We start from the raw sequence: 24,271 nt of genomic DNA, 5'->3' as shown, positions 1-24,271 counted from the left end.
CCACTTCAAACGTCGAGGTTGAATTTGTTAAATCCTCTACGGGGCCGAGCATATTCCATAGTGGTATATAAGATGGCGAGTTGTGATTGACCTAGACGCTAAGTTTGGATAGTTGCACCCTTGCGGCCCATTGCTTCTTCAATATGGAATCCAAAGACGAGCCGGTAGAGGTCACGAAGCCAGGAGTACTGGCCGCTTTGCAGCATTGCCTGGCATGCATGCGCGACATCAATGGCACCCACCCGGGCCTGCAGACCAGCACTTCTGAATGTCGGGTCAAACGCCACGACCTTTCTATAGTTCTTCAACAACGACGTCTGCCACGCCGCGGAGCCAAACGCATCCGAGGGAAGCGATTTCACAAAAGATGAGAGATTCTGCTTCCCGCCCCGTTGATAACCACTACTGATGGCAGCCTTGGTGATCAGAATCCTTAGTCGCGTGAGATTTTGATCCTCTGAGATGGTGGTCACCGTGTTGGCTGAGGATACTGTATGACCGGATGACCGGGACTGCTCCGAAATGCTGGATGCATTGGATGACCACTTGGTATGAGGCTTAGTATGCCCGTTCCCATAACCTAATACCAGTATATTTGGAATCAGAGCGTCGTCGGGTGAAGCCGTTGCAGTGTCCTCGAATATGGTGGTTGGAGTCTCGGGGTTGCCGAGCTGGCTCATTGGTTCATCACCGAGATCTAGCTCCGACTGCCGTGAAGTCTGATGAAATGTCTGAGAAAACGTGGTTTGACTCGGTCGAGGTGTTCCCCGATCCGAGTTCCGCAAACAATGGAGGGTCCAGCCCTCGCGGAAGAGATCGCAAAGCTCCCAGCAGGCTTGAACCGCAGATCCCAACAGCTCTTCATCGAGTGGCTTCTCTTCCCTCTTGCTCTGGCGAATGCTGAACAGCATCTCAGCTAATGTCCAACATGCACTCAGCAGAGAGTCTGTCTCCATGATGCGAGTGCGCTGCTTCATGAGACGATGACACAAAGTAATATAGAAATCCAAGGTTCTTTCGCGGAAGGCATCGGGAAGGTTCCGATCGTGAGTGTTGTAAAGATGGGTATTTAATTCAAAACTCACACGTAAGACCGAGTCAGATAGGTCGGTGTCGCGAATACGGGCTTCAAACAGCGCCTGACAAAAATCTCGACAGAGATCAAGAGTCGGATGGATTTGTAATGCGTAGTCGTCGTCTCGTGTGTCATAGAGCTTCTGGCAAAGTCTCCAACATGACCGCCATGCATCCTCTTGCATATCATTATTGTGGGACTTGAGTAGACGTTCTCGATGGATATAACTAAGATTGGCTAGCGTGTTGCATAGTGTCCAGCATTCGTTGAGAGCCGCTCCTAGGGCATTGATTTCGGCCTCTTTGCTGATTAGTCCTGGATTTAAATTAGTCACATTTGCTAGACTTAAAGTGCATTTGCGTTCATGGTTATACCTTCGGGGATATCTTTGGAAAAGGGTCAGCAAGGGCTATCATGAATCAAAGCATGACTTGAAAGAAATCAGCTATAGTACCTTGTAAGCTACTTGAACGATTGCGTCTCTCAAGTATTTCAAACTCATGTCTTGTTTGTGCACGTGGTGTCGCTCGCTCGGTACAATCGTTTTCGAGGCTGAGGGATGTTATCAATAGAGGCGGCGATTTTGGACTATTGCCGAACTGTATGGATAAAGGTCATTAGCGGCATATATGAACTGGCGAGGACTATTATGAAATGACCTTTCTCGGCCTTGTAGGTACATTTATTCTATCCGTTTGCTCATCAGAACTGACTGATCGCGACTGTGACTCCTCTGTGCCCTTGTAACTGGGCTGCATTGGCGCCTAGATAGACTCATCATTAGCCAACGCGGCAACAGTCCTAGTGGGATTCCTACAAAATCACCAAATCCTGGCGGAGCATGTATCACCGACTGCGGAGGTTCATCGTCATCCGATCTTGTGCTGCTTTCCACATGATTTTGGTATTCGGTTTGAATCTATTTAGTGTGAGCCCAACTGAAATACATAGCCCGCAAACTGAACATACTATTAGTTCTGACTGAGGAGCAACCCCAGATCCACGGAAAGGTTCAAAAGAGCTATCATCTCCGCTGGAATCATCGCAATCATTGCAATCCTCTTCATTGGCCTTGGCCCCCGATAAGCTGTTTATCAGCTCGGGAGCGGAGAAGTGGGCCCTCTCATTCCCATCGATGATCCCATCAGGAGACCTGTTTACGCATCAGCGGTGCTCTTAGGGAAACCAGTAGTTGTCTTACATTGCCGAGCGTGAAGAATAGTAAGCCGGAGCTGTGGAGTTGACGCGGTATGGTAGGACAGATGGCGGCGACCTGGCGGCCATGGCCAAATGTGCATGAGATATAAGAAAACAAAGCTCAACCAAGAGGGAGTAAAAAAAAAAGGACGATGGGGGGGGGGGGGCGGCGGGGAGCAACACTTGAGGGAGCTGAGCCCAGTCCCTAATCGCTTACCTAGCGCATACTACACGTGATGTTAGTTTCTTCAATACATCTTCATATTTTGGATGGTTAGGATGACAGAGGAGAAATATGTTATATATAGCGCTGAACTTGGAGTACCAATTTCACATTTACATTATTTCCATATGTGAACTGAGAGTTAATTGTAGAAAGAAAGGCCTCTTGAGCAATGTGCACCGTGAAGCAATTGCATAGATTTTATTGTTATTGTCATGCATCTTCGCCATCTGATTGGCTGTGACCGATGGAAGCGCTTTTGTCCTGGATGCGGTATAGTTCCCATGCAGCTCCCCTCGAAATGACTGGCCAATGGAGGTCAAGATGCATGCTCATCACGGCGCCTATTTGAGCCCTCGGGTAAGAATTTACGAAATTACGAAATTACGAACTTGCGAGTATCTAAATTCAAGAATCTAGAAACTGTTTAGATGCCTTTGGTTTGCGACAAGATCTACCCAACTCAGTAGAAACCTACAGTGCATGCCCATTAAACAGAAGATTAATTCATGCTAGGTATGCTGCAGATCTAAAATGGGTCTCCGGCTATTATGGTCATATCGGACGCGCCCAAGCGGGGAACATGCCCGTTTGTATCGGGCAAAACTGCTAGGGATAATTCATTCTATGAATAATTCGTGCGGAGTACTAGTCTACCTTGTCTATATGGTGTACATCTTTATGTTTCAGGTAACAAACAACCTGGTCATTACCATGAACATAACAATGACCCCAATGTCTGAGTCTGCTGGAGAATTGATTCACTCTGCAAGTCTGACAGCAACGACTATACTTCGAACCGACAGAGGGCCATGATGTATGAGAGAAACTGGCCACAACAGCTCAAGGATTTTTAAAGGGACAAAGAACAAAGCAGTAGCGGTTGAGCAAAGTCAGGGTAGGGTTGGGTTACAATGGCTGCTTTTACACTGTTGGTGAGTCAGACTGCAAGCCGTCGAGCTCTAAAATCCATTGAAGATGATAATAATCAGAACGCAGATACCTCCTTTGACGCCATATGTGTAGAGTGCAACGCCGCCCTTAATGCAAATACCAGAAGAAACACCGGTGAGGAACTTCGTCCCATCTTCATTGGTGCCTGGGTCACCCGTCGCATCTCAAACCATTTCACTGCCCCCAGAGAAATCCAAACCTGGCAGCACTTGAATATAGAGACCAAGCAAAAACCATTGACCTGATTATTAAGCTTAAGATGATGGTGTCTCTTCTTTTGCAAACTTCAGTATGCTCCCAATGTCTTCTGGCCGACAGAACGTAAAAAGTCGGCCTGAACTGGTGGTAGGGGGAAATAGGGGTTTGTGTGGTTCTCGACAGGAAAGCTTCGGCTTGAGTCGATGACAGGTTGACTAGCGTGAGAAATTGATTGGCCTATACTTGAGCCTTGGAGCGATCTTTCTCGGCAGAATTGTAGCTGTAAAAAATGAGCAACGGTAAATGAGATCCCAAAATAACAAGAGACATACCGGAGAAGTTTCTCGATCAGATCAACGTGGGTCATGATCATTCGCCGGCAGCAGTACCGTCTGCAGCCAAGCTGGTCCATAGCGTCACTGTGAAATTGTTTATTAGCCACAGACGGATGCGATAGACTGGAGACTGCTATACCCATCTGGAACACCGTCATCCAAAAGCTGCAGGTAGCGCTCCCAGAGGTCACCGACAACCTACATTCGGGGGTTTAGCAAAGATTATACATCACAGACTCAAAAACAGCTGCTTACCTTGCCACAAGAGAAACAACGGACGGGGATAATCATTTTGGCGACTCGACTGAGGAGATGACTTTGAGAATGAGAGAATTGAATAAAAAAGGTCGATTAGATGTGAATGATGTCGCTTTGAGCCAGACTTTTTTTTTCCCGCGAATATCGAAGGTCGATCTAACCCAATCAGGAGGACTGTAATTTTCTGCCAAATATCCCCGCTTTGACTTTACCTTGGGAAAAAAAAGTAGACCATGGATATCCCCATACCCAAGTCTTTGCACTTAAGTCTCTACAACTGTGCCCCAATTTGCAAGAACTGCGATTGTGTGAGCCGCACCAACTTACACTTATATCTTTCCTTTCTTTCTCTTTCTCAATTTTGTTTCACCCGCAAAAATGGCGGCCAATCAGTCAGCACGACAGCAAAAACGATCCCGGCTTAGCGATGCGGCCTCTGAGAAGTCAGCCCGGTTAAATGAAGAGCGGTCCAAAAGGCGCAGAGTCTCCGGAGTCTACGAAAACCAAAGTTTTCAGACAGTCGAGCCAACCGACGGTGTGAAGGAGGGTTCCAATGACGTTGTGCAGATACAAGATGCTGAGACAAAGCAAAAAAGCCTCGCACCGTGGTCTTTCTCACGTCCTGTTGGCGGTCGTTACAACAACCTGGATCCAATTCTAACCCACAATGACACGTGAGGACTCTTTCTGTAGAACAATAGTGAGACGCATTCTGACCTTTTTCTATCCCAGACATCTCCTGGTGGGACTTGACACGGCCGTTCAAGTATTCGCAACCTCAACCTCTCGCCTGTCACGCACATTGCAAATGGAGTCTGGCCAACAGATCATTGGATTCAGTATCTGCCCCGAGGACCAGGAAAGCCTCTACATCTTCACGTCTTCGGGCTCTACTAGCAAATGGAATTGGAGTTCCGGAAAGCGCATCGCACGCTGGGAGACCACCTGCACAACGTTTTCAACAAGCCTAGCCTCTGTGGGAAAAGAAGGATGCACAGCTGCCGTTTCATTTTCCATAATCTCACAAAAAGATGGAAAACGACATATTTCGATCAACACACTGGGGGACAAAAAGATCCAAGGCACCACCACCGCCCTAGAGACCAGCCAGAAGATCAATAGTATCAAGGTAACTCCTGACGGCCGAGTGATCATCGCCAGTGATGGTAAGCATCTTTTTGTGGGTGCTACTACTAGCGCAGAGCTTGAAACCCTTGAAACCGCCCAGTATGCCTGGCGCGAGGTAACCCTTCCTGTCAATGCTACTTGCTTTGACATCCAGATCCAAGGCTCGGAATCCATCGATCTGGCGGTAGGAGAAAGCGGCGGTTCTATCCTGATTTACCAAAATGTCTTGAATGGTCTCCTCGACAAGGATTTCAGCGATAAAAGGTCTTCGCCCAGGAAGTTGCATTGGCACCGCGGCTCTGTGAACACCGTGCGTTGGTCTAAAGACGGTATGTCTACTTACATACACATGTTTCCGAGAGAGAGTTTGCTTACATCTTATCAGGAAACTACATTATTTCGGGTGGCCAGGAGTCAGTCATGGTTCTCTGGCAACTGGACACTGGCCGGAAGCAATTCCTTCCCCATCTTTCCTCCCCTATCTGCAACATCGTCGTCTCTACCAGTGGCAGCTCATATGTGGTTAAACTGGCCGATAACTCAGTCATGATCTTGTCGACGAGAGAATTGCAACCTCTCACTACCATCACAGGATTGCAGTTGTGCCCAGATATGTCAGGCTCTGTGGAATCCTCAAAGGGATCCGTTGTGGCGAAATTGCACCCGCAGCAACCAGAGCGATTGATTGTGGCCGTCCCAGCATCCCACCAGCTTACTCAAAACCAGTATGGCTCTCAGCCTGCAAATGCGGCTGTGCTTCAGACATATGATATCCGCGTCAACACCAATATCTCCCGCCAAGCCCTTGCGCGAACCAATGCGACAACTTTGAGCGTCGGCCCTGAAGGGTCTCAAATCGTCGCACCCGATGTTAAGCACTTGGATATTGTGCATGATGCAAAGTGGTTAGCCACGGTTGATACCTGGGCCCCTCATCCTCAAGATGTGGAAGCCCTAGATCGCTCTGTGAATGCTAAATCCACCGCCACCCTTCGTCCGGAGGTCTTTTTGAAGTTCTGGAAGTGGGACGCTTCCTCTGATACATGGGAACTGGTCACTCGTGTTGACGGTCCTCATTTCTCCAAGAATCATCACTCAGCTGTACTTGGTCTAGCTTCTCGGCCCGGTGCCCACGAGTTTGCAACACTAGGTGCTGACTCTATTCTCCGCTTCTGGTGTCCAACTGCGAAATGTCGAAGTGGGCTGAAAGCCAAAGATCAAACAGATCAGCATCTGAACACGTGGAAGTGTCGTGGTACTGTTGACCTTAAGGGATGTCTCAATTCCACCGAAAATTCTCCTCTGGATGCGGCTTGTATGATTTTCTCCGAAGATGGCTCAGTGCTGGCCGTCTGTCTGCCGTCGACATCGGCTGCAAATGACGGTCTTGTTCTGCTGATTGATGCACACAACTGCTCTGTGCACTACCGACGCACCGGTGTTTTTCTTGGAAACCCCTGCTCAACAAGTTTCCTGGGAAGCCATCTGATCGTCGCTTCTACTCACTCGGTAGCTGTCTGGGACACAGTCGACGATATTGTCAAGACTATCCAGTCGTCAGAGTCTGTGGATTCGCCTGCCGGGACCTCACAGCTTATTGCCGTGAATGCCAGAACGAATTCATTGGCAATTGTTACGAGTTCGTCACACAAGAAACGACGTAAGGTCCGATTCCAAATCAAGATCTATGACGTCCCATCGTTCGAGGTAGTCTTCCAGGAAACCCTGCATACCTCCCCGGTTGCACTGCTCTCTGATGCTTATTCTGGTGATTACATCGTCGTTGATTCTGCAGCAACTGTGCAGCGTCTTGGCTGTCTGGGCAAGGCTTCACAGAAGAGCCACAACAATCAGTCCCGTGATGTGACCGGCCAAATTGACAATGGACTGGCAACTCTCTTCAACCGCGGACCGGAGAGGCTCCTCGCTCAATCTGACGACGTGGAGGACTTTTCTGCTCAAACAAAGGGACTAGCTAGTGTGTTTGGTGAGACTCCATCATTCTCCTTGCCAGCTGTTGGGGTCCTTTTCAGGAACGTGGTCCAAACACTCGGCTCTTAACTAAGTTGATGGTTGTGGTCCTTGGCGGTTTCTTATTCGGTGCACAGGTGTAGCGGTTGACAGGGATTTTTTGTTTTTAAATATTGGAACTGTGGACGGCGAAAAATGCAGTATATGTATATGGCCACCTTAGGTACCGCTCATAACTTCATGATCCATTTTTACTATTCAATTCATGGTGGTGTCGACCATCTTGTACTACAATGCGTCCTTGAATCTACGAGATTGATGGATCCCCAACCACCCAAGGAAGAAAGAACATTGTCTCTCTTATTTAGCTTGTTCCTTAAAGTAAATTTCCATTTGATATCCTTAAATGGGGGTAATAACGCTGTTTAGCAAAACCGAATCTACGCATGCCACCAGGGCAGGTAGTTCTCAGATCTGCCCCAAGGTGAATTCAAGCAACGCTTTCCTTCCGTGGACATGGGTCAAGTATGCATCCAATTCGTGATCATCATCGATTGAGAATGGAATATTATTCCCTTCCTCATCCCTGTCAATGCCCTCGATTCGGGTAATAATTGAATAGGGATACCTGGCGCCGATCAATTGCCGAAGCTCTTCCACGGTTCGTGTGGGTAGCTTTTCGAGCCAGGGTTTTTGGGTTGTTTCTTGCGACTGGTCTTTCGAACCGACCTGGAGCCATACGGGGGTATGTAGGAGTGTGGAGCTGAGCATGGGATCCACATATTCAAAGCCATTGCCTGCGCCGTGGTGTGGATTGGCTGAGAAGGATGGGTCATTCGCAGCCTGGAGTAGTGAAGGGTCAATTTGCATTTCGCCAATCTCAGTAGCCGTAATTGGTGCACTGGCCAGCGCCTGAGAGGCCAAAGTACTAATGCCATTGCTGATCTCGTTGCCTAGCATGCTGCCCATAGAGGAGGTTGTAGGTGTTCGGTTCCGAGACTCGGCACGTGCCGAGGATCTCTTACGTGCCGGATCTCGCTTAGTCTGGTCGTCTCGAAGTCTCTTCATGACATCCCGGCAGAGTACTTCCAGAGCCTTTAGTTTGTTGCCGTGATCTGGGTCAGCTGGCCCAGGCGCGAGTATCTGCTGAAGCAGCTCCGAGTTTGCAATCCATCGCTCTTTGAGCTCTCTCCAGTGTTCATCGCCGGCCTCTAACTTGCTTGTGAAATGATCCACCTTCAAAGTGTCGTAGAACGCATTTCGGATCTGCCGACTTTCTTCCGGGTTGATCCCCAGGGCATTCTTCGCCTCTGCGATTGTCATACGTCTCTCTAGAGTCCGCATTCGTTTCGTGACATCGGTGCATACAACATCGAGGGCAAGAGCCTTTGCATCGCGTTGAGTAGGATCTGTATTAAACACATGTTGGAGGTGTGGGGATTCTTGGATCAATTTGTCTTTTGCAGCTTGCCATCTCTCAGGACCAGCTGCGGTTTTCTTGATGAAGCCCGCTTCTTCACAAATCCGCTGAAAATGGTCTCTGATCTGGCGGTACATAGTGTTGTCTAAGTTGAGATACTGCTTGCTCTCATCAATCGTTGTCTCCGACGGAAAGCGTGGAGGCCCCGGAGGATCAGCTGGCAGCCCGGCCCATCCTCGAGTTCGACGACGACGTTTTCGCGATGCCCAACGCTCTGCACTTTCAGTCTTTAGACGGTCAAGTCGCTCTTGGCGTTTTGCGATGACCTCCGGTGAAAGAGCAGGGGAATCGGTGGTTGGGCGTTCAGCATCGGGTTGTGTATGGAGAGAATGCGGATCATCGAGTGCGCTTTCGACCTTGTATACCTCCTGTTGCAAGGCGAGTAGGCCCTCATCCTCCGGTGGAATAACTTGTTCCTCGATATTTGACTGCGACTTCATTCCGTTGGGGACTCGCAGCAGCCAGCGATTCTTTGCGCGCACTCTCATTAATTCCCTCTCTTTAATCTCAAAGCCTTCATCATTCAAGATGCGAAGCATATCCCGCTGGCTTGTGTTCCGTTCCCAAAGCTGCTTGACTCGGGCGACGAGCTCGATATTCTTGTGCGCTGGATTTTGTTTTGACGGAAAGCCCCATCGTTTGAACTGGGTTTGAAAGGCACGTTTGCTAGATAAGTGACAAAAATCAATTGGCGTTCAATGGATAAAAGCAAGTTGATAAACTTACCTTGGCGCAAATTGACAGGCCGTTCGCATGTAGTCCATGATCTCCTCCAACGCCTTCTTTTCCTGAATGTACATCTGGAAGCAGATATCCCGCTTGCCAGACCAATCGTACACCATGATAAAGGAGACGCTTCCCTCCTTGGAGGTGCGTCTTTTGAAAGAAATAGATAGAGCTGGAAGATGTGGAGCTTATCAGGCGGTTGTTGTCGCTACTGTGCGCCGTAGTCTTTGCGGGAAATTGGGGACGACGCGGACAGCGCAGCTTGATCACGTGACTACTATGATATCCATAGACCCTAAACAACATTAGATGGTTACAGTTACAAACAAATGAATAATGGTATGAATTTCATTTCATAATTTGGTCGGGCAACATTGGGGAATCATATCCCACATTTCTCGTTTCCCATGCATAAAAACATGCCCTCAGAAATACTATGTCCCTATCTCTAGGACACTCGACCTGCGATTGCCTAGAGATGGCAAACGCATGCGTTGCAAAGACAGCAATCAAGACGCCGTGTATCCTGCTCATATTGAGCGATATCCCCATGAAGGTGGAAAAAAAACTCCTAGGTCATACACCAGAAGAACAATCAACCGCTCGCTCATTGGAAGAATGAACTTGGAACAAAACAAAGAAAAGCGGTGAAACAAAGGGAAAACATATGAAAAAGGGACGAAATATGTCAGAATCAGTTAAGTTTCTTGATCTTTCGTCGCAGTTTGAACACTCGAGTTCGAAGCCAGGTCATGAAGAGAACCCATGTGCTTTTGGATTGGGATTTCCACGAGGCCGACGGTTCTTCGCTCCCATGTACGATGAATCTCTGGGGCTTCTCAGAGATCTCCTCTCTGGACTGCACAGGAGACTCAGGATCTTCCGACGTGTGTCGTTTCAAAAGACGTCGGGAGCCCCTCTCTTCGGCTTTGATCTGTTGTTTTTCAAGCCGACGATTTTTAGCAGCCTCTTTTTCCTCAAATGCCTGACGGGCAGCCTGAACCGTAGCGGCACGGGAGATCGGATCGGTGCTAGTTCGGGTTCGGGATCGGAAAACAAAGTCGAGAGACGTTCTAGACATCGGAGATGCAGTACTATCGGTCTCCCGCGAGTACCCAAAGGACGGTCGACTGGTCACATTGGTTTGTGAAATTCCGGGGAGACGGGTGAAAGAATCATCTTGGATCTGCAATGACAGCCGGGGTAGAGCCGGGCCTGAAGAAGTACGGGCTTCTTGGATAGACGCAGGTTCCGAGTCGAGGTTTTCATCCAATTCTTCACTATCATGGCTCGACTCCTCATAGGACTGGCCTAATGGTGGAGTGTACGCTCGAGGCGTCTGTCTCATGGGATGCACGTACTGTGATCCGGGCTTGCTCGTAGCCGAGCCTGAGCCATTTGAGAACTGAGATGTCCCACTGGTAGATCTATTGTGAAGACCGGAAGGTGTTCTCTTGTAAGGAACACCTGCGAGGGACTCGCTGCGCGGGTGCTCCCGCTCGAAGTTCATATAAATGCCCAACCCCTCTTGGTCAGTGGACGATCGGGACAGATCGATTGAGGTCGAAGGTGCACCATCCCGGGAGATTTTCCGCAGAATGGGCTTGATATGGATCTTAGATTTCATGGATTTGTTTTTGTAAGAGCGAGAGTCGAGAGCTTCAGAGGATATATTGTGTTCAGAAGCATTCATCAACTCCTGTTCTGAGTTCCATTGCTGTTCACCCGGTATGGTATCAGGTATGGCCATGCTTGAAGCCATAGAGCTGCGCTTTTTGAGTTTGATAGAAGAATGCGAGTAGGCGGCAATATCGGAAAAGGAGAACTGATCTTGGGAGTTGTTCAGATCTCGAGACGGAAGAGTGTGATATGAGGCAGCCCGTCCAGTTTCAATGCCTGGTCTCGTCTTTTTAGGACGCTGGAGCGATCCAGACTCCCCCGCCAGTCGGTTTTTCATGACGGGAAAGGCCGACTCACGGGAGTATGAATCGTCAGCGCGTGCCATGGTCGCAACCTCTTTGAAGTCACAGCTTTTTTTTTTTTAGTAACGAACTGTGTGATGCATGATTGTCAACACCAGCTGAATGAGGACCAGAGTTTGAGTGTTTAGAATTCAAGACCGAGGATGAGTGGGAAAGCGAGGAAAGATATGGTAAGAGATCCCAAGTTCTAGTAATCAAGAGTGGCGCATCAGCACATCAGCGGGGAAATGGAAGACTAAGATAAGCGCTTATGGCGGGAGGGATAAAGGATCTGACATTTGTGGTCAGTGGTCAGTGGGAGAGAGTAGAAGAGTAGAAGAAAGAGATAGAAAGGAATTAAGCCTGTAGGTAGAAGAGAGGGAATAGAATAGATATAATTCAAGAAAAAGGAGACGGCGGTGAAGCCGGAGACGGGATCGAGACCGCATGCGGCTTTGACTTGTCTCTCCTATTTCTTTCCCCTCTCCTAATTTATCCCCCCCTTATATTATCCCCTTTCTCCTATTATTGGATCTTCCAATTCCTTCTGTTTCTTCTAGTCTGTCTAGTCTGTCTAGTTTTATTAGTTTATTTCAATTTAAATTAGTTCGTTCAGCTTGATTAGTTTGTGTAGTTCATATACGGAGTAGTCTCATCTTATTTTAATTTATTTCCCCCTGTGCTCCGTAATCCACCCACCCGTCTTTGCAATGTTCCCTATGATAAGATATTCTCGAATCGAAGGTTGGAAATTGTAGAGAAGTCTCTTACACAAAGTAACTATGCTCTTTCTATCACCTTCACATATATCTAGAGAGACATCTAAAAAGACCAACTGCAAAGGCATCACAAGGCCGTATGAGCGGCCGACTCTTGCGTTAGAAGAAGTGAGTATCCTTCTAGCTACACCACCAATGAGAGGAAACCTTTCTAGGGAGAAAAAAAAGACATCTCAACTGACTACCAATCACAAGGCTGCATAAGCGGCCGACTGGGTGTTCTTGTCCCTCAAATAAATTTACGTATACATACATCGATGTATGTATGCGTATCTATACGCACTCATGCCAAGGAAATGCCAAGACCTGCAAGCCAAGCCCATGATCTTCCCCCACCGAGTGTTTGACGTTCTGTGTTGTACATGGGTGGGGTTGATGACTTTGATGATTTTTCTTTCTTTCTCTCTCTTTTTCTCTTGTCTTCTTGTCTTCTTCTCTTCTTGTCATTCCTTCTCTTCTTTCTTGCACATATAACTTATCCCCCAAAATTGTACCATTCTCAGCCATGGGTCTGTCTTTTCAGAACCTGGGCTTGTCCTTGTTGATTCTGGTCGTTTTCTCCAGTCAAGCATATGCATTTGGCGCTGGTAACATCGCCTCTCTTTCCCGCCTTGAAGGTCAAAACTGGCGTCATGGAGATATTGAGGATGTCCTTCTGACTCTCTACATGGCAAGAGTCGCCGGTGGTAAGAAATTCGGCAAGTTGGACGTGAAGCGCGTCTACTTCGGTAACTGGTTGCGTGATTACAGCCAAGCAGTCGATGTGGGTACCGTCAAATATGTTAGTGCCGAAGCCATCCGTATCCTACTCTGGGTGCTGGGCTTTATGAGCTTTGGGTGAGTCGTGAAAGCGGATATCGGGACTAGTAAAATTTCGCTGAGACCTGGGAAAGATACGGAACCGGAGAGTTTGAAGTTACGACGGAACGTCTAGGATGTTATCAACCCACGGAGCATATCGATAACCCCTTGGGATACGCCACAGGCGAGGATGCGCGTGACTACGATCGTCGACTGCGTGGCCCCGTTGACGAAGAGCGAGAGCTTTCAGTGGACCCCCGCACCGGTATGAAGATCGATCATGCGGTAGTCGATATTTGACTAACACGGCCGGAAACACAGGCTTGAAGCACTACATTGCAACAGAGGACCTAGGCATCGACACCTCGGCTGCATTGATTCGCCGTGTGTTCGGTCAATCAATTCAGATGGGTCGTCGTTATGGCCAGTCTAGGAACAAGGACGACCTGTATGAAGCTTTACGACTGTTGGGCACTGGATTGCACTGCCTGGAAGATTACGCTGCCCACTCTAACTACACTGAGCTCAGTCTGATTGAACTTGGAGAGATAGATGTCTTCCCTCACGTCGGACGCGACACCAAACTACAGGTCAACGGTGTCGCCGACGAAGTCTATCCAATCGTGACTGGTACCTTTGGTGGAGTGGATTTCTTCCATTCCGTGCTGGGAGAGTTGTCCGATAAAACAATGCAGTCTGAAATTGAGTCCTTGGAGAATATTGTTGCCCATTCAGAGAACCAGGATTCTTCTGAGAGTTTCTTGCAGACTTTACTGAGCAAGATTCCCGATGGTCTACTTGGTGACAGCAACGACCAAACTGGCCAGATGGATGGCTTCAAGTCAAAGGCAGATGAAGCCAAACATGACGGCGAGAACGTCAATCCTCGTGAACCTGAAGAGTGGACTCTTTACTTGAATAATGTTCAGAGGCAGATCTACCCAGTCCTCGAGTGGCACGACAACCTACTGAAACAGATAAATGCGGCCATCGAAAAGATCCCAATCTTGCCTGGCCTGATTGAGCAAATTCAGGACCAAATTACCCTTTTTGTATTCTCTATATTAGCTCCTTATATTCTTCCCATTATCAAGCAGGTCAAGTCTGAGCTCGAAACAGGTTCATCCGAAGTGATCCAGAGCAGCCAGGAGCAACAGCACATTGTGTTCAACGATGATGACTGCTCAAACCCGACTCACTCAATGCTCTCAAAAGACCACTTCTCAAACATTCTGAATGAGCCCGCTGGTCGTGTTGCGTCAGCTGTTGTTAAATGGTCGGTTCCTCAGCTCATGTCATGCTGGGACGATGAGGATGCCGATATCGACCGAACTCTTGACAGAATCATTTCTGGTGTTTTCCATCATCCCGCTCTTCGTAAATCTGGACGTGATGGAGCTGCTGACATGCATCAAATCATGTTCTCCACTGTTGAGAAGTGGTGGAGCGAAAAGAATGATGAGGAACGAGATATCCTCCGCGAGCAGCTGAGCCGCGATGGTGTCCTTGAAGGCAGGAATCATAAAGACGGCGTGCAAGATTGCGGGCATGGATGTGGCAAGCCGCTCGCTCTTCCCAAGTCTCACGGCAGCTCCGGTGAAGGCCAAGGGTCCGGTGGGTCCGGTGGGTCTGTCATTGGGAACTTTGCCGCCGAGGCTGTGGGAGGAGGTGCAATTGGCGGTATACTCGGTGGACTCGTAGGAGGCATGGGCTCTTTGCTTCTCAATAACACCGGCTCAAACCCTGATCGGGAGAGCCCAGGGCCTCAGAATTATGACAGTGGGAATTCTTACCAGAGTCGACCCCAACATGAGAGCCACGAGCAATATGGAGGGGACTCATTTAGTCAAATACAGCCTCCTCGCCATAGTGGATTTAGTCAGTCAAGCGAACCAAGCTACGGAGGCTACGGTCAGTACCCGGTTCACCACGAAGAATACCGTCCTCGTCCCGACGGATACGAATATCAAAGTGAAACTGTCTATCAACAACCGCCTCCGCGCCGCGATGAGTACTCTAGCTACGCAGCTCCAGCGGAGAACTTCCACCGCGAGGAGCACCACCAATACCACTCGGAAAGCCAGGGTTACTATCAGGAGCAGACATGGGAGACCTACCAAAGTGGCCAATCTGAATATCAGCGTTCAGAGGTACACTATAGATACGGAGGCCCACCTTCTCGCGAGGAATATGGACAGTAAGTTAAATTCATTCTTTGTAATTGGCTAGTCTCTTATATTGACCACAATATACAGGGAGTCCTCTGTGTATGGTAGACCGCAGCCTGGCTACAATGAATTTGAGAATTCTGGCTATAGGCCACAAGAGGGTTATGGTCAGCGAGAGGGCGGCGATGGATACCGCGCCGAGCGACAATATGAGGACGAGGAGCGCACCAGGTACCGTTCGGGCTCTCGCGGTGAGGGCAGCGATGAGGAACATTCTCACCGACACCATCGACACCATCGACACCACCATCATCACCATCATCACCATGAACGATCTGGTTTGGATTCGGATTAGGTAGTTTCAGCAGTTCCCCGAAAATAGTTTCGGAGCTAGTGACGGATCCTATTGCAATGGACGACCGACACAGACATCTACCATTCCTTAATTTCTCCGGGAGCCGGTTGTTCGGTGCGAACAACCTTGTCGCAGTTGAGCAGGCGGAGTGGATCAAGAGCCAATTTCAGCTAGGAATGCAGATACGAGTGTTAGTGGTGTGCTCCATGGGCGTAGATAAGGGTATGTTTTGGATTTGGAGGTTGAATGAGAATGTATATCAAGACCTACCCGGCGCATTGTGTCAACTGTAGTTTCACCCAACTCGTGCTCAAGATAGTCTCGCTTGACAAGACCAACACCGTGCTCTCCGGTGACAGTGCCCTCCATCTCCACAGCACGTTTCACCATGCGGTGCACAACTCCCTCGGCTACATTCTTCTCACTGTCGCTGAAGAGGATGATCGCTGGCGGCTGTTAATAAATGTCGAATGAATTTGGGGCATGTCGAAATCAAGGCAATAGCTTACCATGGAAGTTGCCATCCCCAACATGGCCACAAATTCCGGCCAACAAGCCATTCTTGGTCATATCTTCCTTGGTTGCCTCCATGATATTGGGCAACTTGCTAATCGGGACCGCGACATCGGTCGTCCAGACGTGGTCATCTGGGTTTTTTTTCATAGCCATAACACTCCACAGCGCCTGTTTGCGAGCACTCCAGAGTTCTGCCATTTCAGCCTTGCCACGGGCAAACTCAAAGGTATTGCCCGAACTTCTAGACACAATCTTCTGCACCATACCAATCTGCTCCTTAACCGCATTTGGAGTGCCAGTGAATTTGAAGAACAGGGTGGGAGACTCCTTCCACTGACGGCGGGTAGTCTTACTGGCATTGATGCACTTCATCTGGATATCATCCAGAATCTCAACACCAGCGACAGGGATACCAGCCTCCACCACATTGGTCACACACTCTGCAGCACTCTGAATAGTGCCAAAGCTTGCGACGGCGACATTCTCGCTCTGGGGCTTGACTGTCAGCTTCAGGGTCGCCTCCGTTACCAGACCAAGAGTGCCTTCGCTGCCGATAAAGAGCTTGGTTAAGTCATAACCAGCACTAGACTTCCTCGGCCGCTGTCGGGTCTTGATTATAGTGCCATCAGCGAGGACAACAGTGAGAGACAGCACCCACTCACGCATTGTCCCGTACCGGTAGGCATTAGTTCCCGAGCATCCTGTTCCGACCATCCCTCCAATCATTGCACCAGGACCAGGGTCCGGCGGGAAGAAAAGGCCATCCTTGGCGATCTCCTCATTCAAATCCTCCCATCCAACCGCAGGCTGGACAACAACATCTAAGTCACATTTGTGGAGCTCCAAGATGCGGTCCATACGACGGAAATCCACGCACACTCCGCCTCTCGTAGAAGCAAAATGGCCCTCCAAGCTCGTGCCGCCGGAGTACGGGGTGACGGGGATAACGCGCTGGTGGCAGACTTTCATGATGCGCGAGACCTCCTCGGTACTTGACGGGTAGAGGATCAAGAAGGGCTTCTCATCCTCTTTCTGGGAGTAGGAGGACCAATCAGATCCAGCATGCGATTCCAAGTCGCCACTTGCAGTCGAGACATTTTCCTTGCCCAAGATCTCGACGAAATCAGCCCACGCGGCTTGGAGGTTAGAGGGAGAGACGTTGTGTTTCGGGGCCTCGATCTCAGAGAGGGGAGTCGTGGATGAAGGGGGTAGAGCTGCGGGTTTGAGGGATCCGAGGTAGTAAGCACCAGTTGAGAAGAAAACCAAAGCTACAGCGCGATTGCAGGTTTGGTTAGCCAATGACCTATCCCGAGGAAAAGGCAAGATTATCTCGGCATCACATACCGAAGACCAGGGCGGCAGAGCGACCTGCGGGGGACTGTGTCTGGTATTGAGCAAACTTTTCTTGTTCGGCACGCTCGCGCTTCAAACGCTGTTGGGTACTTTCGTATAGTTGACTCTTGAATGATTGGTTTTCCTTGGTTTGCTTGGCCGAGTATGCAAAATGACGCAGAAGGCGGGGTGATGGTCGACTCCGGAGACTGCGCGCCCCTAGGGCGAGGACATTAAAGACCATTGCAACTAATAAGACGAAGTGAAGCTCTCAGACGTCAGAGCTGTCAGAGCTCTCAGAGAAGAGAGGTGAGAGGTGTGGAGGACGGACCGAGTTCCGGGGTCTTGGCATCCGGGCCGATGCTTTTTTTTTAAACGCAGAGATATAGTAGTTGGAGAAGATACATGTGTATTCAGTTAATGGTAGAATGGTAGTATAGAGCAGTGTATAGTAGTATAGAACAGTATATAGCAGTATACAGCAGTCTATTGTAGTCTCTTTAATGGGTGTGTTATGTTCTCAACATCATCCGATCTCTTATAATCGAGTACTAAATCCTACAAAGACCACGACAAAAATATAGATACTATACACATTCCCTATATCCGAAATTACGCATCACTTGACTCCCAAAAAAAAAAAAAAAAAAAAAGGACTGGGTCACATGCCCTGATCATTTTTGCCTCTTGTGACTTCAGGGAAGATAATCTCGCCAGACAGAAAAAAAAAAAAGTCCCCGGTTAATATCATCGCGGCTAAAAAAGAAAAGAGAAAAAAAGGCCGATCCACATCGAAGTGGAACTCTGGACCTGCGGGGAGCTCTGCGTTGTTCGGTTCAATTCATTTCGACTGGATTCTTCCGGTTCATATACTTTTAATCTTGGAGTTCTCTATATATATCCCGCTAGTCTTGCTTGGTAGAATCTCTCTTTTTCCCATGCCCTCCTCTCTATTCCCCCGCATTGTTGCCGATTTCCACCACTGCCCCTCTACATACACAATGGCCGCAGCCCAGGTAGGAACCGACTCAGCATTGAACGAGACACAAGTCTGATAGCCATGCAGAACCTTTCATTCGTCCTTCAGGGAATCCATAAGGTGAAGTTTGAAGACCGCCCGGTTCCCGAGCTGAAGAATCCCCACGATGTGATCATCAACGTCAAGTACACCGGCATCTGCGGCAGTGATGTATGTAATATGCTCTCGAAACAGCTTGATCCAGACTAATCAATCCCCGAAACAGGTCCACTACTGGGAACACGGCTCGATTGGTTCATTCGTCTTGAAAGATCCAATGGTGCTCGGACACGAGTCAGCAGGCATCATCACCCAAGTCGGATCAGCCGTCAAAACCCTAAAGGTGGGCGACCGGGTCGCTATGGAGCCGGGAACCTCCTGCCGCCGATGTGAGCCTTGCAAGGCCGGAAAGTACAACCTGTGCGAGGACATGCGCTTCGCCGCAACCCCACCCTATGACGGCACCCTCGCCAAGTACTATGTTCTCCCCGAGGACTTCTGCTACAAGCTCCCCGAGCACATCTCCCTGCAGGAGGGGGCGCTTATGGAGCCTCTTGGTGTTGCTGTGCATATTGTGCGCCAAGCCGGCGTCAGCCCGGGTCAGTCGGTGGTTGTATTCGGTGCCGGCCCCGTAGGCTTGCTGTGCTGCGCCGTGGCGACTGCGTTTGGCGCCTCCAAGGTCATCGCCGTGGATATCCAGCAGCAGCGTCTTGACTTTGCCAAGGACTACGCAACGACGTCGACGTTCCTGCCTAGCAAGGTTGCAGCCACTGAGAACGCCGAGCGCCTGAGAGAAGAGAATGGGCTCGGCGTTGGCGCCGATGTGGCGATTGACGCTTCGGGCGCTGAGCCTTCCGTGCACACGGGAATCCATGTTCTACGTAACGGAGGCACGTACGTGCAGGGTGGCATGGGCCGCAGCGAGATCCAGTTCCCCATCATGGCGGCGTGCTCCAAGGAGCTGACCATCAAGGGTAGCTTCCGGTATGGTAGCGGAGACTACAAGCTTGCCGTTGGGCTGGTTTCCTCCGGAAAGGTCAACGTTAAGAAGTTGATTACCGGCACGGTCAAGTTTGATCAAGCTGAGCAGGCCTTTATTGAAGTCAAGGCTGGCAAGGGCATCAAGACCTTGATTGCCGGTATTGATGTGTAAAGCCGTTGTAGAACCGAAACATGGGGGGTAAACGGGGCGTTTTTTTTTTAAAGCAGATTTTGAACGAGAGACGAATCAAAAGGTTGAGATGTAACAACTCCTCTTGGAGGCCTGAGCTGTTGGGTAAATCAAGTAAGATGTAGAAATGTTCAAGGTCAACGAGGGGGTATCGTGCGGTGTAGTCAAACGAAAAGTCCAAATCAAAACCCAAAAAAGAGGCAAAATATACGCAGGGTGATACAACAAATGATACTAACAACACCCTTGATTTGGGCGACTTCCAGAGCCCAAGCGGAATACATCCTCCCATTCCCTCATCCCGCTCTTCCAGTTGGGTGTGCCAGGAGCTTTGCCCTTTCGACGGGGAGTTCTGCGCTGGAGGGGTACGGAGCTATCGTCCAACGTTGCCCGACTTCTGATGCTCGAAGCATCGCTGCCACCGTATAGACCTCCATCCCCGTACTGGATGCCACTCTGCGGGTCATCGGGGTCGATCTCACCGAGCTCGATCTTTGTCAAGATTATACGCGCCAAACGATTAAAGACTTCCTCCACGCCATCCCCCGTCAGAGCTGAGATCTCCACAGCGACGGGTATATTTGACTTAGCAGCCCAGTGGGATGTCTCCTCGGAGCTAACCTCTCTGCCTTCCGAGGCACGAGTAGCAGTCAACCTAGTCCCCGTCCCCATCAGGCTGGTCGAGCGAATCGACCCATTCACATCCCAGGGGATAGACGATTGTCTGCTGGAAATACTAGACGGGGTTGGAGGCCGGCGGGAGTTATCTTCGAAATCGGACTGGGCGTCGGAGGTCAGATCAGCTTTATTCCCGGCCAGGATGACGGACAGGTTCGGGGAAGCGAGGGCGCGGGCGTCCATGAGGAAGGTCGGGAGGGAGGTGAAGGAAGCGTAAGAAGCGACATCATATATGAGAATTGCGCCTGCTGCGCCGCGATAGTATGATCTTGAGACGGATCGAAAGCGTTCTGTGCCTGCTGTATCCCAGAGTTGGAGTTTGATGCGTCTCCGGCGCGAACCGGTGCCGAGTTTCACAATGCGCGAGGCGAATTCCACGCCGATGGTCTGGGAGGAGAGCACTCTCCCTAGAAGGAAAAAAAAAAGACTGGTCAGCGAGAGAGAGAGGGAGAGAGAGAGAGAGAGAGAGGTAGAGGAAGGGTCTATGGGTGGTTGTACATTCATCTTTCACGAAGCGGTGTAGTACACAAGACCTGTATTTCAATCCGATGTCAGCAGATGACCTAAGCTTGTATGTACCATATTGATATTGTTAGTACTCACTTTCCAGCACCGCTTGGCCCTAGGAGGATGACTTTGGCGAGGTAATCGTACATGCTCCCCAGTTCCTAGCATTGCATTAGCGGTCTCCCGAGGCGTTGGGGATAGCAGATTTATGTACCTGGTCTGGGAGCGAGGAAGTGGAAGAGGCATTTGAAAGACCTCTTTGACGTGACATGAGAGACCGTAGGAAAATAAGTGAATTGAGGTGGGGGGAGGGGAATTATGAGAGAAGGTAGCTTTGTCTTTGGGGAGGTTAGCTGTTGGGTGCCCGACCGGGTGATCTCCCACTGTTGCTATTAACCATCACTATGAACTATCAGCTTCATCATTTGATCATTTGATCATTTGATCATTTGATCATTTGATACATTTGAAATACCATACTAGAATGATCTGATCGAGATAAACGAAATAGGGATACTCAAGTGCTCAGTTAACCAACTCTTGGAGACCGCCCTCTACATCTATCGGACCAGAGTTTCGACTTTAGTGCTACTCACTTCTATCAGTCCCGCAAATGACAGGGCTTCGAAGGTATGAGATTGAGGTTGGGTCATATAACTAGTCGGGCACAGAATGAGGCTGGGTAAGACCCTGAGAAGATCTCCCCGGCTATGAAGAAACAAGGAGAAACAAGGTACTCGCCATACATTTGGAGTTGGACCATTTTAATATCGTATATCCCTTTCGAAAGTAGGGTTCTAGAAAAGAATATGATTCTCCTTTGGTAGTGTCCAATAATCCACTCTCTTCGGATATACAACATATGTTGTAGGCATTTAGGCAAAGGGGGTGGGCCATGGAGGCTGAGTATTTTGGAATTTGGCTTAAATCTCAGTACTCGGACTCCGACTCATTCTCAGATCTCCAAAGCGAATTCAGGAGTCGGAGTTCATCAGAATTTCGTCATATTGGTATTTCCCGTCTTCCCTTCCTCCCTTCGTTACTTCGATCTTTCACTTTCCTTGATCTTACCCCCTAAAGACCTTCTATTCTAGTTCTCAATCTTACCATGAAGTTCACATGGGCGACATCGCTCCTTTTACTCTCTACAAGAGTTGCGTCCCTCACTGTTCCTCAAATCGAGCCTACCGATCTTGAAGATGTTGACTCACTGGACCTGGGTTATACCCAAGAAACCTCAGATATTGTAACCCTCGAAAAACGGCGTGGCGGCGGCGGCGGTGGTGGTGGAGGCCGAGGTGGCAGCAGCGGTTCATCCAGCAGCGGAGGAAGCAGTGGAGGCCGCACCGGTTCTTCCGGCTCAAGTGGAAGCAGTGGAGGCCGCACCGGTTCAAGTGGCAGCAGTGGAAGCGGTCGAAGTGGTTCAGGCAGCAATGTCGGCGGTGCAACTAGTGGCGGCTCTGGCACTCGAGCAACCTACGGCGGAGGCAACTATTATGCCGGCGGCGCGCGCACTCCCTACAGGTCTGGCTCTCGGTCCGCTGGAGGCATCGCCCCTTACGTTCTCGGTGGAGCTGCACTGGGCTTCTTACCGGGTCTTTTGCTATACAGCGCCTACGCTTACCCCTACAATCAACACTACAACTACTACAATGACAATGACCGCCAGAACGAGTCGCTTCCTATTGTCTGTGTGTGCCAGGAGTACTCGGAGTGTGGCTGCGACAACAACAATAACCGCACCTACTACGAGTCCCTCTTCAACGGAACCGTGCCCAAGAACTCCAGTCTTGTCCGCGTGGTCGATGTGAACGGTACTCAGACCATCTATATCAACGGCACCTTGGCCAACGGTACCACTGCCGCTGACGAAAGCTCGACCGGCACTTCCTCGGCATCCGGGCCAGTCGCGATGGTTCTACATGCTAGCGGGTACTGGGTGACTGTTGCCGTGGTAGTGGCCGCCGTCTGGGGATTTTAAATGCTGACCACTATGCTTTTGCTTTCTCCTTTTTTGCTTTCTGACTGTTGGGCTATTACGGCTCTACCTGGGTTGTGTTGATGACCAGCCTTAATGCCAAAACATGATTGGGATGGATATTTGCTTTGTGACTTTGATACCTTGGTTTGAGAACTTGCCCTTGGGCCTGTACAACAGTGTTGTCTATATCCATAAGCGCTTGGCTTCTGATAATAATGTAAAGGCGATATTGAATTGGACCTGAAGCTGTATTTTGTAGGGATAAGGAGAATATCAACTGTAGTCTTGGATCGATTGTAATGGCTACATTAGATCATCTTTGGTCACGATTTGATAGATTCATCCCCTTCTTCGTCTTTGAAGTTGGCCATAGAAGAGATACTAGGGGTGCTATATGTATGGACACATTTTGTGTGTCTTTTTTAGATCTCTTTTTGGATGAGAAATAGAGAGCCTTGGTGCCTTGATCCCCATTCCGTACCCCAAGCGATACAGTACTCCGTACAACATAGTATCTACACCCCTGGCCCCACACCACCATGCTTATATAATATACTGCCGGTTAAAACCCCCATGAATTCCAATCTAGTGGGGCGTGGGCTTCCTCTCCCATTTTAGGTAGGCGGTACAGGTAGTGGCGGTGAGCTGGGTGGGGCTCTAGGGGGTAATGTGTATAAGCGCCTTGAAAACTCCCCTTTCCCTTGAAGTTGCAATTTCTCCTGTTCGAAACAGTGTCACTCTTTGGTTCTCACAGCTATTACATTCTTTAATCAGCTGCGCTCACTCTTTTGGACTCAAATTATACTATCTGCGCAATTCGGAATTCTCAATACTCAATTCCCAATATCACAACAGCTTCAAAACCAAACATCAACAATGCAGTTCACCAAGGCTCTCCTCTTCCTCTCGGCCCTCGCGCCCGTCGCGTTCGCCGCTGAATCTACCACAGCCGACTGTGTCACTCAGACCATCACTCTGGTGCCTTCTGGCTACACTCCTCCCCCGTCGTCTACCTCGACTCCCACCTCAACCTCAACTGCGACTGAAATCTCCTCGTCAACCTGGACACCTGTCGTCACTAGCACTCCTTCCTCCAGTTCTACTCCTTCTATGAGCCGTATTGCCAGCTCCTCCACCCGCCTGATCAAGGCTAGCAGCACCCCGGCTGGTGGGAGTGCCTGGGCTACTCCTTCTGCCCCTGCTGTTGCCGGTGCTGCCTCAATCCACCTCCCTGCCTTCATGGCTGCTGGCGTAGCTGCCATTGCCGGACTTCTTGTGATTTAAATTCAATTGGATCGTTTGAAAGAGTGAATGCTCAAGTCACTCCGATCTTGGTGTCGGCTTTCTGTCGCATAGCATCCAACATTGGTACTGGACTGCTTCGACCATCTAGAATGGTTCCCCCACTTGATCCCTCCTATGTTTCACTGTTGGGATATATTTTACTCTACATATTCTT

At 49.5% G+C, this 24,271-nt stretch overlaps 11 protein-coding genes across 11 annotated transcripts; 5 read left to right on the top strand and 6 right to left on the bottom strand.

Annotated features, from left to right (window-relative positions):
- Positions 1-98: 98 nt before the first annotated feature.
- Positions 99-2,359, bottom strand: Pdw03_7745 (Glycine--tRNA ligase; the record flags this gene model as incomplete). Its single annotated transcript, XM_014677412.2, has 7 exons — positions 99-1,390; positions 1,450-1,461; positions 1,530-1,674; positions 1,735-1,839; positions 1,893-1,994; positions 2,045-2,228; positions 2,277-2,359. The coding sequence occupies 7 exons, from the start codon at positions 2,357-2,359 to the stop codon at positions 99-101; spliced, it is 1,923 nt and encodes a 640-aa protein (XP_014532898.2).
- A 1,525-nt stretch (positions 2,360-3,884) lies between these two features.
- Positions 3,885-4,273, bottom strand: Pdw03_7744 (DNA-directed RNA polymerases I, II, and III subunit RPABC5; the record flags this gene model as incomplete). The annotated part of the gene is made up of 4 exons (XM_014677411.1): positions 3,885-3,927; positions 3,980-4,066; positions 4,122-4,180; positions 4,238-4,273. The coding sequence occupies 4 exons, from the start codon at positions 4,271-4,273 to the stop codon at positions 3,885-3,887; spliced, it is 225 nt and encodes a 74-aa protein (XP_014532897.1).
- A 345-nt stretch (positions 4,274-4,618) lies between these two features.
- On the top strand, positions 4,619-7,429 carry Pdw03_7743 (WD40/YVTN repeat-like-containing domain; the record flags this gene model as incomplete). Its single annotated transcript, XM_014677410.2, has 3 exons — positions 4,619-4,914; positions 4,973-5,697; positions 5,754-7,429. 3 exons carry the CDS (start codon positions 4,619-4,621, stop codon positions 7,427-7,429), a joined length of 2,697 nt encoding a protein of 898 aa, XP_014532896.2.
- A 378-nt stretch (positions 7,430-7,807) lies between these two features.
- On the bottom strand, positions 7,808-9,661 carry Pdw03_7742 (Clr5 domain; the record flags this gene model as incomplete). The annotated part of the gene is made up of 2 exons (XM_014677409.1): positions 7,808-9,485; positions 9,546-9,661. 2 exons carry the CDS (start codon positions 9,659-9,661, stop codon positions 7,808-7,810), a joined length of 1,794 nt encoding a protein of 597 aa, XP_014532895.1.
- A 578-nt stretch (positions 9,662-10,239) lies between these two features.
- Pdw03_7741 (D-lactate dehydrogenase) lies at positions 10,240-11,550 on the bottom strand (the record flags this gene model as incomplete). Its single annotated transcript, XM_014677408.1, has 1 exon — positions 10,240-11,550. One exon carries the CDS (start codon positions 11,548-11,550, stop codon positions 10,240-10,242), a length of 1,311 nt encoding a protein of 436 aa, XP_014532894.1.
- Positions 11,551-12,790: 1,240 nt separating this feature from the next.
- Positions 12,791-15,609, top strand: Pdw03_7740 (NIMA-interacting protein TinC; the record flags this gene model as incomplete). The annotated part of the gene is made up of 4 exons (XM_066101755.1): positions 12,791-13,122; positions 13,179-13,351; positions 13,408-15,283; positions 15,342-15,609. 4 exons carry the CDS (start codon positions 12,791-12,793, stop codon positions 15,607-15,609), a joined length of 2,649 nt encoding a protein of 882 aa, XP_065956838.1.
- A 77-nt stretch (positions 15,610-15,686) lies between these two features.
- Positions 15,687-17,701, bottom strand: Pdw03_7739 (D-lactate dehydrogenase (Cytochrome); the record flags this gene model as incomplete). Its single annotated transcript, XM_014677406.1, has 4 exons — positions 15,687-15,779; positions 15,880-16,055; positions 16,119-17,393; positions 17,470-17,701. 4 exons carry the CDS (start codon positions 17,699-17,701, stop codon positions 15,687-15,689), a joined length of 1,776 nt encoding a protein of 591 aa, XP_014532892.1.
- A 757-nt stretch (positions 17,702-18,458) lies between these two features.
- Pdw03_7738 (Xylitol dehydrogenase) lies at positions 18,459-19,628 on the top strand (the record flags this gene model as incomplete). The annotated part of the gene is made up of 3 exons (XM_014677405.1): positions 18,459-18,473; positions 18,524-18,646; positions 18,702-19,628. The coding sequence occupies 3 exons, from the start codon at positions 18,459-18,461 to the stop codon at positions 19,626-19,628; spliced, it is 1,065 nt and encodes a 354-aa protein (XP_014532891.1).
- Positions 19,629-19,880: 252 nt separating this feature from the next.
- Positions 19,881-21,102, bottom strand: Pdw03_7737 (Small GTPase superfamily, Ras type; the record flags this gene model as incomplete). Its single annotated transcript, XM_014677404.2, has 4 exons — positions 19,881-20,731; positions 20,823-20,857; positions 20,928-20,992; positions 21,046-21,102. 4 exons carry the CDS (start codon positions 21,100-21,102, stop codon positions 19,881-19,883), a joined length of 1,008 nt encoding a protein of 335 aa, XP_014532890.2.
- An 837-nt stretch (positions 21,103-21,939) lies between these two features.
- Positions 21,940-22,812, top strand: Pdw03_7736 (putative glycine-rich protein; the record flags this gene model as incomplete). Its single annotated transcript, XM_014677403.1, has 1 exon — positions 21,940-22,812. One exon carries the CDS (start codon positions 21,940-21,942, stop codon positions 22,810-22,812), a length of 873 nt encoding a protein of 290 aa, XP_014532889.1.
- Positions 22,813-23,688: 876 nt separating this feature from the next.
- Pdw03_7735 (uncharacterized protein) lies at positions 23,689-24,096 on the top strand (the record flags this gene model as incomplete). Its single annotated transcript, XM_014677402.1, has 1 exon — positions 23,689-24,096. One exon carries the CDS (start codon positions 23,689-23,691, stop codon positions 24,094-24,096), a length of 408 nt encoding a protein of 135 aa, XP_014532888.1.
- Between the last annotated feature and the right edge of the window lie 175 nt (positions 24,097-24,271).

Source organism: Penicillium digitatum, chromosome 3 (genome assembly GCF_016767815.1).
Source record: "Penicillium digitatum chromosome 3, complete sequence".
In the NCBI taxonomy this organism is placed as follows: domain Eukaryota; kingdom Fungi; phylum Ascomycota; class Eurotiomycetes; order Eurotiales; family Aspergillaceae; genus Penicillium; species Penicillium digitatum.
The sequence above is the reverse complement of the archived record's forward strand: the minus strand, read 5'-3'. Positions and strand labels throughout refer to the sequence as shown.